Here is a 13,860-nt window from a genome sequence, read left to right on the forward strand (position 1 = left end):
TTCTGTAAAGACTTGCCACATCCAATAAGATAAGATTTATATTGTCACTGAGGGAAAACTGCTTGTGTCTTGCATATAGCAGATCTTTGATGAATTTTCCTCTCCACTTGCAAGCAAAGGAGCAATTCACATTTCAAATATAAAGTAACAGCAGATATTTCTGATTCATTTACATTTCAATGACAATAACAATAATGTGTGACAGCAAGACATATTTCCATCTGAAGTCAAGGAACAGCTTACCTAGGTTCCTGGACATGTCTCTCTTTCCCATTTCATGTCCACTACATTGAACACACTGGTATTCACGCAATAATGTGTGAATCAACCAATGCAAGGAGCCCTGTGGCTGTCTTCCTCCCACCTCTCTCAGCATCACAGACCAGCAAGACTCGGTTTTGAGGATGGCTCACCCACAACTTGTTTCCAGCAGGCTATCTCCGACCTGCAGGGAGGCCATGCCGAAATCTGCAATCCGAATGTTGTTCTTCTCATCCAGCAATAAATTCTCAGGTTTCAAGTCTCGGTGGCTGAAGGGGTCCAAATAAAACCCATGGAGATTAATCAGTGGCACAGCACATGGGCATGCACATACACAAACATGCATGAACTTGTACCACTAAATCCCTTGAAGTTATTATATGAATAGCTCTCAACCCAGTGGGGGGATATTGGATCAGTATTAAGTATTTCCTCCCCCCCCCCACACACACACACTTTAAGCACTGCTGAAGTACAGATTAAGGGGTTGGTTTTTTTGTTTGCTTAAGTGGTATGCAAGTGCTCTACTGAATATTATATGACGTGGCTCCACAATTATGAAATCTATTGAGACTCAAGGAGCTCAACCATTCTCATGTTCTTTAGCATTATTTGAACCCAGTGGAATAAGACATTGTTTGCATAACAATGTTGACAACTAATGAACTCAGTTTATCCTAATGCATCATGCGAATCTGTATTATAATTTATGTTAATGGTTTATTATGTCGCATGATCCAATAAAATTTGGTAAATTTAGGAAACCGTGGGGAAGAAAAGCATGAGTTTGGGTAGGGCTACCAGATTTACATTTATATTAAGATATTAAACAATATTAAATAGCAGAAAGTGTGGCGGTCGAGAGTTTTGCAACTCAGATTTGGTAGCTCTGTATTAGAATGTCACATGAACACAGTCAAAGTCTGTTAGCTTGCCAAGATACCCTTGATACATCAGATATTTCACTGTATTTCACTAGATTCCCTTGCTAATTTTTGAGGCGGGGGATCATTAAAATTCAACAGGATTCTCTATGGATAGAACAAGCCGTGCAGTCTGATGTATTTGGATTAACAATTTCTTAAAGTATTAATCCCAAGAGTGCCCAGTTAGCTCATTTCAACCTCTCATTTATTCTTCCTCCTCAATGAAGCTGCAAACTAGAACTGTGATTTTACTAAATTTATTGGTTTGGAAAACTTTTGTCTCTGATGGGTTGTATGCTAATATTCTTTTCAAAGATTTATTCATAAATTCAAAACAGTGTATAACCCACGTTTCAGAGATATGTTTTTACAAAGCAACATGAGTCAACTGAAATTATCTAATAAACAAGGTTAAACTATGTATGTATGTATGTATGTATGTATGTATGTATGTATATCCTTAATTAAATGAAGCCAGGAATAGAGGCGACTTCAAAGCTTACATAGATGCCTATACCAAACAAGCGAGATCTAATTCAACCAGGATGGGAATGTAGAACTGTGGGGCCATCAAGAAGATGGCATTTCATCTTCTCCATGATTTGATTGATAGCCTATGAGCAACAAGCAGATGCAAAACATGTCCGATGATGTGAGTGGAGATGGTCTAAGAGAACTTGTTATCTACTGGTTCTTGTTCCTGTGCTTGAAATGAAGCTTGATGTGCATCTGCTAGCACAACAGTGATTCCCAGCCAACGGCACAAACTCCACAGATGGGATTTAGAAGTATAGTGGAATGTAGTCTGGATTCCCAGGAGGGAGGGGCTAAATTCCAGAGGGATACATGATGAGTTTGGTAGCAAGGAAGAGAGTTAAGAAGACTCCTCCCTAGCGATTCCCAGAGTATATCTATAGAGCTGCAAATAGTTGCTTTAGTTTGGCAAAACTTCTGCCTACAAGTGAGGAACAAGAAAGAAAATTACTCAGAAGTAACTCCATGTGTCATTCTTGGTTCCCAGGAGCCTGACAAGAAGTCATGAATGGGATGTACGAAAAGCGAGAGGGATCTCAGAGTCCTAGTGGACAATCACTTAAATATGAGCCAGCAGTGTGCTGCAGCTGCCAAAAAAGCCAACACAGTGCTAGGCTACATTCACAGAGGGATAGAATCAAGTTCGCGTGAAGTGTTAATACCACTTTACAATGTCTTGGTAAGGCCACACTTGGAATTCTGCATCCAGTTTTAGTCACCATGATGTAAAAAAGATGTTGAGACTCTAGAAAGAGTACAGAGAAGAGCAACAAAGATGATTAGGGGACTGGAGCATAAAACATATAAGGAACGGCTGCTGGAATTGAGTACGTCTACTTTAATGAAGAGAAGAACGAGGGGCGACATGATAGCAGTGTTCCGATATCTCAGGGGCTGCCACAAAGAAGAGGCAGTCAAGCTATTCTCCAAAGCACCTGAAGGCAGGACAAGAAGCAACAGATGAAAATTAATCAAGGAGGGAAGCAACCTAGAACTAAGGAGAAACTTCCTGACAGTTAGAACAATTAACCAGTGGAACAACCTGCCTCCAGAAGCTGTGAATGCTCCAACACTGGAAGTTTTTAAGAAGAGACTGGACAGCAATTTGTCTGAAATGGTATAGGATTTCCTGCCTGAGCAGGGGGTTGGACTAGATGACCTCCAAGGTCCCTTCCAACTTTATTATTACTACTACTGTTGTTGTTGTTGTTGTTGTTATGTTATGTTATGTTATTGAAATGTTAATGAAGTCTTTAGAACTTCAACTGGATGGGACTTAAACTATGGAAGCCTGGAAAGCACTGCATTTATTAGATATTACATTTTGTTAGAAAAAGCAACCACTCCCAATTTTTTTATATATCAAGCTATGATCAAAAGATGAGGAAATCAGCTGGTGACCTAGGGAAAGATGTTCTTTAATAAAGAGTCAATTGGCATTTCAATTATCAATAGGATCCAGGGATGGGAGAAGGAACAATAATTAGTATAATAAGTATTGATTTTCTTTATCAATGATAATTCAAAGTGGCCGGTAGCATAAAAACTACAGACACAATAATAATAAAAAAAATCAATAGAACACAAATAACAAAGGGGGGGGAAGAGAAAACTCCCCCAAACAATAGAGAGAAATAAACCCCTCAAGAAAAAAATGTTTTTCTTTCTTTTCCTGCAGGAACAAAATGAGATATTGTAACCAGCTCATAAATAACACAACAGTCAGCTCACCATATAGAATAGCTATGGCAGAAATCCAAAGCTGAGACAATTTGTCGGAAAAACTTCCTGGCTTCCTTGGGGGTCAGACGGCCTTTCTTCACCAGGTAATCGAAAAGTTCGCCTCCTGAGACGTGTTCCAGGACGAGGTACCTAACACATTAGAAGTCCAGAGACAGCATGACTAAGAAGCAAGGACAACAATTAAAAAGAAATTGAAAATCCATCGGACCACCATGGGAAGCAAACCCAGAATCCGTTTCAACCAAGGAAAAACCATTTTCTTTGCAAAGGAAATTAAAGAGAGAAAGAGAGAGGTAACACTTTGATCTTGAGAGCTAAAAAAGGGAAAGAGAAGGGTGTGTGTGTGTGTGGAGAAGATGAAGAATTCAAAATATTTTATATTGTTTTACCATGATTGAATCACCAACTGTTACACAGCCCCAAACAGAGAACAAGCAGAGCTGATTCAAGCCATGACTACATTGTTTTTTGTTTTGTTTTTAATAGGAAAGACTTCTGTTTAATAAATATTGTGTGAAGTTAGCTGTACATGGGTGGCTGGGTGGCAGCTGTGTGCTCTGATCAAAGGACGGCCTGGCCTTGGCTTTCTAGAAAGTGTTTCCTGCACAGGCAGCGAAATACAGTTAATCCTCAACTTATGACCGTAATTGAGTCCCACAATTTCAGTCGTAATCCATGATGGACGTAAAGCACGTGACTGGACCTGGTTTTCGGACCTCTTTTGCAGTAGTCGTTAAGCGAACGCTAAGGTTGTTAAGCGAATGCCACTGTCGTTAAGCAAACCCATTTGTCTGCTATGAGGTGTATGTAGAGATTCCCAGTCATCCAGGTCAGTTGTCTCAAAGGTGATTTTTCAAAAGGCGACTGGACTGTTTTTTCCTTTGAGGAAAAAGATGCTTCATCAGTTGTGATCGGGGGTTGGGGGTGGGATGGAATGGAATAAAAATGAGAAACAAAATGTTTTGTTCTTCTTCCTCAAGGAAAGAACAGTCCAGCTGCCTTTTGAAAAATCACCTTTGAGATCACTGTGAGGTGGTTTCTCCAGAAACCAGAAGCAAACCCTGATTTCCAGCAAAAATGTCGTAAACTCAGTCACGTGACCATAGGCATAGGGTGCTGCAAACATCTGTAAGTGCAGGCTGCTGCTGCTCAATTGTTTTATGGAAGGGGCTGGGGCCAGACATCAGAAATTCATAAACCAGATAATTGGTTCCATTTTTGGAATCCACCGTAACTTTGAACGGTTTATTAAGCGACTGGTCATAAGTCAAGGATTACCTGTGCATGAGCATGACTTTCACCTTTGGCAGTTCCACATAGTACAGTCATGTGCTGTTTTTGATAAGAAAGAGCTTTCCATTGGGACAGCAGTCTGTTCCTCAGTTGGAACACGGTAATGTTAGGCGAGTTTAATTTGAAAGTTAATTTGAAATTCTGCAGTGTTGCTGGGACTGAATTCCAAAGACTGACATGTCAGTATACAGGGAATCACTCCCATTAAAGTCAATTAAACTTCCAGGGGAGTAAATAAGTAGCGAGGATTATGATTAAGAGAGAATTTTCAAGAATTATAGTAGTAGTAGTAGTAGTAGTAGTAGTAGTAGTAGTAATAATAATAATAATAATAATAATAATAAAATAGAGAGTTAGAGACATATCAAAATTGAACCTGAAATGTGGCATTCTCAATGTTATTTGACTGAATTTTTATGAATAAAATAAATAAATGTTTATTTTAATAATAACAATATATATATATATATATATATATATATATATATATATATATATATATATATATATATATATATATATATATATATATATATATATATATATATATATATATATATATTGTTATTATTAAAATAAACATTTATTTATATATATATATATATATATACCAGTATATAAAGACTCTAGCATAGCTTTGAAAACCATTGGCTGTGTTAAAATGCACCTCGAGCCAGTGAGAGTTACATGACTTAAAATGAAAACTGGAAATACTTTTCAAAAAATCCTTTTTTTTTAACTGATGGTATTTTAAGGGAGCCATCTGTCTATTTTTACCTTTGAACCTTGCAAAAGTCCACAGATTCTGCTGATACTGAACAATTCATATAAAATAGTCAAACAAAATTACCTGGGTGCCCAAGATAGAAAACTTAATTATATAGTTGTCTGAGTTTCTCACTATGTAGTCATTTTTTATTTTTATTTTTTGATGAAGAGAACATGTGTTAATTTCAAGGACCCTCCACACATGTACGTCTTTCCCGGTGGGTTGCCGCCTTGGGATCACCTCTCTCTTGAATCGTGTTCTGCTGTCCTAAATGAGGTTCCAGGGGAATCTCCTTCTTCTCCTCCTTAACGCAGAGGTCCCCAACCCTTGGGCCATGGCCCAGTTCAGACCCAGACCGCAGAAGTGGCAGGCAGTTCCACTTGCACCTTGGTTCTTTTATGACTCGTGGACTTCAGCTCCCAGAATTCTTGAGCCAGCCATGCTGAGGGGAAGGGAGAGGTTTCCATGCTGAGCCATGCTGGCTCAGGAATTCTGGGAGTTGAAGTCCACGAGTCATAAAAAAACCAAGTTTGCCTACCCCTTCCTTAAGGGACCTGCTTAGCCTCAACTAGATGAGCCTGCCAGCCTGCCACCCTATCTCAAGGTTCCCCAAAATTTGAGGGCTGGAATTTGATGCTGAGAATTTTCAGAAGAACATGCTGTGTGGGGGGTGCTGTCACAAAATGCTTGCTAGGATTTCCCATTCAGAAATGGCTCCCCTAGGGGACAAGACCAGTTAAAAGCATAAATTCACCCAAATGCTACTGGCCTCCTCCCACAGAACACTCCTTGCTTAGCCTGGTCCTTCTTCTCGAGTAGCTGGGATCATTTCAAACTAACAGACCCTAGAACTAAGGTGGGCAATTATGGCCCCTTTACAACCTTTGGACTTCAACTCCCAGAATTCCTGAGACAGCATGGGGGGCGTAGTTGCCCTAGATAATGGACCCAGAGGTATACTTTCCAACAAAGAGATGCTGAAGGCATTTTGCTCTTTTTTTAAAATTCCATTCAATCGAGTCAGATTCTCAGAGATTGCCCGGACATGTCGCTAGGGTTTCCTTGGAAAGGCTTTTTGGAAATGGTTTGCCATTGCCACCTTCCTAGGGCTGAGAAAAAATGACTGGCCCCAGGTCACTCAGCTGGTTTTGTGTATGAAGAGGGACATTGTCTCCCAGTCTGCTGCGTTAAACACTGCACCGAAATGGTTCTCCATTTGCTTTTACATCAACCAAAAGGGAACAATCTTCTAAAAATGTAAATGTCCAGTAGGGCAGGGAGATGGGTGGACCGATTCATATGGCATTTGCTTTCCCAGGGATCATTTGGATCTACATATTTGGCTATTTAACTGAACAAATTCTGGTCAAAGGAAAAAAACTTTGGTCTGTAGGGAGAACTCTGAAATTTAATAATCCCTCTCCCCAATTTAACTCCTAATACACATATACTTTACATATATATATATACATACATATATATATATACATACATATATACATATACATATACATATACATATACATATACATATACATATACCCACATATACCCACAGCCCAGTCGATGCTCTGGTGGAGGCCTGGGAAACGGCTGCCACCAGGGCACTTGACTGCGTTGTACCCACGCGACCTCTGACCCGGCGCAGATCCCGTTGGGCCCCATGGTTCTCTGTGGAGCTCCGGGAGATGAAGCGTCGGAGACGAGGTCTAGAGAGCGGTTGGAGATCCAGCCGGTCCGAATCCGACCGATTGCAGTTAAGAACCTTTATAAGGTCTTATCTTGCGGCGATAAGGACGGCGAAGTCTAACTACTTTGCCGCCCTTATCGCGTCCGCAGATAATCGCCCGGCCGCCCTGTTTAGGGTGACTCGCTCCCTCCTTAACCAGGAGGTGAGAGAGGATCCCTTGCAGGGACGAGCCGAGGAGTTTAGTCATCATCTGGCGGACAAAATCGCTCGGATTCGGACCGGCCTGGACTCTGACTGGGCAGAGTCTGATGTGGAGGAATCAGGCGGTCTTGAGCACGTTATCTGGACTGAGTTCGACCCTGTTTCCCCTGATGATGTGGACAGGATCATGGGGAGACTGAGCACCACCACCTGTTTGTTGGATCCGTGCCCCTCCTGGCTAGCTTATGCGGCTCGGGAGGGAACACGAGGCTGGTTCCATGCAGTAATAACTGCTTCTTTGAAGGAGGGTGTCTTCCCTGCCGCCTTGAAGGAGGCGGTGGTGAGACCCCTTCTCAAGAAGCCTGCTTTGGACCCGGCTGCTTTAGACAACTACCGTCCAGTCTCCAACCTTCGCTTTCTGGCGAAGGTTGTTGAGAGTGTGGTGGCGCATCAGCTCCCTCTGTTCCTGGAGGAAACTGATTATCTGGACCCGTACCAATCGGGTTTCAGGCCCGGACACAGCACGGAGACGGCATTGGTCGCGCTGGTGAATGATCTCTGGAGGGCAAGGGACAGGGCTTGCTCCTCTGTCCTGGTCCTATTAGATCTCTCAGCGGCTTTCGATACCATCGACCATGGTATCCTGCTGCGGCGTCTCAGGGGGTTGGGAGTGGGAGGCACCGTTTTACGGTGGTTCTCCTCCTACCTCCAGGGCCGCTCGCAGTCGGTGTTGACGGGAGGGCAGAGATCCGCCCCGAGGCCTCTCATTTGTGGAGTCCCTCAGGGGTCGGTTCTCTCGCCTCTCCTGTTCAACATCTATATGAAGCCGCTGGGCGAGATCATTCGTGGCTTCGGGGTGGGGTATCACCAGTACGCTGATGATACCCAACTTTTTCTTTCCACCCCGAACCAACCCAGTGATGCCCTCTCTGTGATGTCCCGGTGCCTGGAGGCGGTTCAGGTCTGGATGGGGAGAAACAGGCTTCGTCTCAATCCCGCCAAGACTGAGTGGCTGTGCATATCGGCATCTCGGGTTAACCAAGTTATTCCACCTCTAACGATGGGGGGTGAGGTGTTACCCCCCGTTGATAGGGCTCGCAACTTGGGCGTCCTCCTGGATTCACGGCTCAATTTTGAAGATCACATAGGAGCCGTGACCAGGGGGGCTTTTGCACAGGTTCGCCTGGTGCGCCAGTTGCGTCCCTATCTGGACTGAGACGCCCTACGCACAGTTACTCATGCGCTTGTGACCTCCCGTTTGGACTACTGTAACGCTCTCTACATGGGGCTGCCCTTGAAGACCACTCGGAGGCTTCAACTGGTGCAGAATGCGGCCGCGCGAGTTGTAATGGGGGTTTCCCGATACTCCCATGTAACACCTCTACTCTGCGAGCTGCATTGGCTTCCGGTTGCCCTCCGGGTGAAATTCAAGGTGCTGGTTATCACCTATAAAGCCCTACATGGCCTGGGTCCGGGGTATTTGAGGGAACACCTGCTGCCGGCATCAAACGCCCTTCGCCCAGTGCGCTCCCACAGGGAGGGTCTGCTCAGGGTCCCGCCGGTAAGAGATTGCCGGCGGGTGACACCCAGGGATAGGGCCTTCTCAGTGGGGGCGCCTGCCCTCTGGAACCAGCTGCCGGTGGAGCTGAGGACTGCTCCCGACCTCCGATCATTCCGCCGGGGCCTGAAGACCTGGCTCTTTGAGGTCTCGGGCCCAGGCTGAGGAGATATTTATTTTAATTGGGGTTTTTAATAGTACAGGGTTGATTTAATATTTTTTAAATTGGGTTTTAACTTTTGTATGGTTGATTTTTAACTCCCTGTAAACCGCCCTGAGTCCTCAGGGAAAGGGCGGTATATAAATGCAATAAAATAAATAAATATACATATACATATACATATACATATACATATACATATACATATACATATACATATACATATATATATATATATATATATATATATATATATATATATATATATATATATATATATATATATATTCGTGCATTCTCTTTATCCTATGGCTTTGTCTCTCTCTTTATATCTCCTCCCATTGATTCAGGAGAGGATGACAAAGAAAGCTTATGTGGAGAGAACCGAGTGCTCTGGCACCGCCTGGTATGCTGCACAGCTATCCTGCAATTTCTCTCTCTCTCTCTCTCTCTCTCTCTCTCACACACACACACACACACACACACACACTCACACACACACTCACACAGAGACACATACACACACACACACAGAGAGAGAGAGAGAGAGAGAGAGAGAGAGAGAGAGAGAGAGAGAGAGAGAGAGAGAGAGAGAGAGAGAGAGAGAGAGAGAACTCACAGTGGGTCTGCCGTTCTGGCCGCATTCACACCCAAGAGAAATATAGATATCTTCCACCCAGGAAACCACCGCTTTGTGCCAGGAATTTCAGAAGCAGATGGGAACACAAACCCTTTCCCTTTTTTTATTGGTCCTGCACCTTTCCAAAAACCAAGCTTTTGAATTTTAATTATTTTAGCAAAATTGGAGGAAATGGTTATTTCCTGTCTTCCGCTATCTTCTCTTCCCCACCCCATTCAAATAACAGCGCAGATAAATTCGAGGATGAGGGTGGCGGATAGCCTCAATCTGTTTGGAGTGAAGGGTGTGTGTGTGTAATTGGATTGATAAATGTTTTGGGAGAAATGAGAAAGAAAGCCTTAAAGAGTCCACTCAGCCAATCTCAATGTACACATGGTTGTACTTTGACAATAAAGGTTCATTCATTCATTCATTCATTCACTTCAGAACAGCTCCGTAAAACCACACGTCTTTGGCTATTGTTTATCACCCTTTAACTTGGCCTGGCTTCAAGAAGAAGTACCAAAACTGGCCCTATCTTCAGATAGATGAGGTCACTGCCTCAGACAACAGACGCTAAGGAGGTGGCCAGCTGTGAGGGGAGCCTTCTGTCTGTTCTTCCTGAATATCAAGCTGTTCCTCATAAATAGAGCCATGGATGCTTTACCCTTTTTTCTGAGCCCGCGGCTAAACTACTCTGTTGCAAGTGTAGAAGTGATACTATCCCATGGCAAATGTTGAAGCAACCCTCAATGGCCAATCCTACTCTTCTCTATACAGCCCGAGAACGTCAAACATCAGGAAAAAGGTTTTGGGAAGGTAGAATAGTACCTGAGTGGTATCTCATGTAGGTTTGCCTCAGGCAACATTGTGCTTAAGAACATGAGAGGGGCATTGACCACTTTGATTGGGGAAGATGGCTGGTTTAAAGACTTTACGCATTGTGCTAATCAAGGGCTGTTTCATCACATTAATCAGTAGCCTGTGGCAATTATTTGCAAGGCATTTTAAACTCAAACTACAATTTTCACGTTGTCTGTGCTATTAGTAGATTTCAGTCTGTGTGTAATTGTATTTATGTATCCATTCGTACGATTATAAGTCTGGAGTTATAATCTCTATAAGTACATCTATGACTTGAAAGAAGGCTACACATTTTTCCTGAACGTAGTATCCTTAGCAAGCAAATCCACAAAAAGAGATTACAATACTCCAGGTTAGAATGTGGCTCATTTCTATAAAGAACCTACAGGTAGTTTTCGACTTACTATCACAATTGGGGTTAAAATTTCTGTTGCGGAGTGAGACAGTTGTTAAATAGGTTTTGCCCCGTTTTGCCCCCATTCTTGCCACGGTTGTTAAGTGAATCGCTGCAGCTCTTATTCACACAGTTGCTAAGTGAATCTGGCTTTCCCCATTGACTTCGCTTGTCAGAAGGTCGCAAAAGTTGATCACATGACCCCGGGACACGGCAACCCTCATAAATATGAGTCAGTTGCCAAGTGGCTGAATTTTGATCACGTGACCACGGGGAATGCTACGACGGTCGTGAGGTGTGAAAATCAGTCAGAAGTCACTTTTTTTCACTGCCGTCGTAACTTCGAGCGGTCACTAAATGAACTGTTGTAAGTCGAGGACTACCTGTATTTCACTCTGGCAGGTAAATATCCAGGGTTCCGTTTGCAAGTGGGAGGTGATCTGCAAATAAATACCTACAAGTATTTTTTGTTCTCGTAGACATCATGGAGTTTGAGTACGTGAGGGTGTTCAATCAACTTCAGAATGGCAATTTCCCTTTCCACCTGCAGTGGAAGAAAAAAGAGAGAAAGTGTTTGTGGGTCTCTGACAATTTGCTGTGCTCAACTTGCCACAGCCAACGTGCCGCAGCCAAGTAGTCACAGCCATTTGGGACGCTCCGGGACCAGAGTTACACTTAATATCAAAGAAATGGTGGAATAGAATCATTAAAGAAGGGATGCAAAACCAGGGACAAACTAAAATGTGAATGACAAAAATTAAAATATTTTTTTAATTTATTTTAAATAATTACACTGAACTGTTCAATTGCCCCGCCAGGGCAAGTTGTCCCACTATGTGTTGGCCATGGCGAGTTGGCTGCAGCGATTTGTCCCATTCCGAGTGTTTATAACGTACAGGGATAAGAGGAGTCACAGTGAGGTGGGTGGGATATAAATTTAATAAATAAATCAATAAAAAAAATTCTCTTTGTGTCCTAGGATGCAGAGCTCGAAGCAGATGGAGACAAGGATTTTTCCCACTGGTTCATATTCATGTCACTTATTCCCTACTACATTATTTTGCTGTTTTCTTCAAATGCCAGGTTGTTGTTTTTCTTTCCCTGGTTTTATGATAATTTCTTTGAAACATGAGTGGCTGTGTTGTCCTGCCAGGTGATGCATTCATCAAGCCTGTGAAACCACAATATCTGGAAGCTGTGGTGGCGAACCTATGGCACGGGTGCCACAGGTGGCACGCACAGCCCTCTCTGTGGGCACAGGCACCATCGCCCCAGTCCCAGGCCTTCAGCTGGGTTTTATAAAACTGTTTCACTTTAGGCCTCCGCCGCCGTGTGCAAAAAAAAAAGAGAAAAAAAAGGTTCAATCAATCAATCAATTTCAACTTCTCGCGAGAAAAAAAAATCTTGCAAAGTTGGAATTGGTTGATTGAACTTTTTAGTCCCACCCAGTCTGCCGTTACCACCACAGCCACGCCCACCCAATGGGCCACGCCCACCCAAACGGCCACGCCCACCCGGCACCCGACGATACATAAGTGGGTTTTGGGTTGCAGTCTGGGCACTCAGTCTCTAAAAGGTTCGCCATCACTGTCCTGAAGGAATAGTTAGAGACACGTTATCAGAGAAGGTGTCCCTTGAAGCTTGTCATCGCCTCTCTCTAAGCATGACACAAAACATGCCCCGGGGATTTTTATTTTCTAATAAAACCATGTCCTCTTACCCACAACCCACAGCTGAAGCAGCGTAAAGTTGCTTTAGTTTTAAAGTCAATTTTTTCCCTCTCTTCTCCCAATATAATTGGCAGGCAATATGCTTCATCCATGCCTCACTGAGAGCGTGGTCGCTGATGCAGACAGGGGGAAGATTTCCCCAACTCCTATTGGTCACTTCAGGCTGCTTCACCAGCCTCCTTCCTTTGGTCACTGCCATTCATGGCCATTGCTTTCTGCCTTGGCTCCAGAAGGGAATAGATCAGGGGTGTCAAACTCGCAATGTCACGTGACATGTCGCGACGTATACCGACTTTTTTGCCATTGCCGGCAATGGGGTGGGCGCGGTTTCGCGATGATGCATCCAGCCCGTGGGCCGGCAGTCTGACACCCCTGGGATAGACTACAGGTAGTCCCAGTGGTTTTTTTGTAAAAGAAAAAGGTGCCGGAACTCACACATGTCATACAACCCGCCTTGCCTACCCTACAAGGTTCCATCCAAAAAAGGTGCCGGAACTCCGTTCTGAGCGTTCTATGAGAAAAAAAGCCCTGGGTAGTCCTCAACTTACGGCCACAATTGAGTCCCAAATTTCTGTTGTTAAGTGAGACATTTGTTAAGTGAGTTTTGCCCCATTTTTATGATCTTTCTTGCTACAGTTATTAAGGGAATCACTGCAGTTGGTGAGTCAGTAACCCGGTTGCTAAATGAACATGGCTTCCCCATTGATTTTACTTGTCAGAAGTTCACAAAGGGTGATCTCATGACTTGGGACCCAGCAATGGTCCTAAATATGAACCAGTTGCCAAGCATCTGAATTTTGATCAAGTGACCATGGGAATGCTGCAACGGTCGTTAAGTGTGGAAAATGGTCATAAAACTTTTTTTTCAGTGCCATTGTAACTTCAATCACTAAATGAATGGTTGTAAGTCAAGGACCACCTGTATAGTTTCACACACTGCTGCGATAGATAAAGTTGCTATTTGAGGCAGCTTTTAAAGCTTTTTTGAGGCTTTTAAAATTACCATTGTGTATCAAAAACAAGTGATATGTGCTGATTCTTCAATATGTGTTACGTGGTGGATGTTTATACCTTTCGATGGTTAGGACAGTTATAGGACACTTTAAAGCAGGGGTGTC

General features: G+C 43.2%; 1 protein-coding gene across 2 annotated transcripts in view; it reads right to left on the reverse strand.

Moving 5' to 3' along the window:
• Nucleotides 1-13,860, reverse strand: part of LOC308677516 (serine/threonine-protein kinase BRSK2-like) — a gene marked incomplete at its 5' end in the record, with an annotated part of 73,419 nt that overhangs the window by 29,533 nt on the left and 30,026 nt on the right. For both annotated transcript variants that reach the window (XM_081343985.1, XM_081343986.1), the window contains 3 exons: nt 414-530; nt 3,453-3,593; nt 11,471-11,556. In XM_081343985.1, coding sequence (XP_081200111.1) covers nt 414-530; nt 3,453-3,593; nt 11,471-11,556 — 344 coding nt within the window. The remainder of the gene's footprint in view (nt 1-413; nt 531-3,452; nt 3,594-11,470; nt 11,557-13,860) is intronic.

This window comes from Vipera berus, assembly GCF_964194415.1.
Source record: "Vipera berus genome assembly, chromosome: Z".
NCBI lineage: Eukaryota > Metazoa > Chordata > Lepidosauria > Squamata > Viperidae > Vipera > Vipera berus.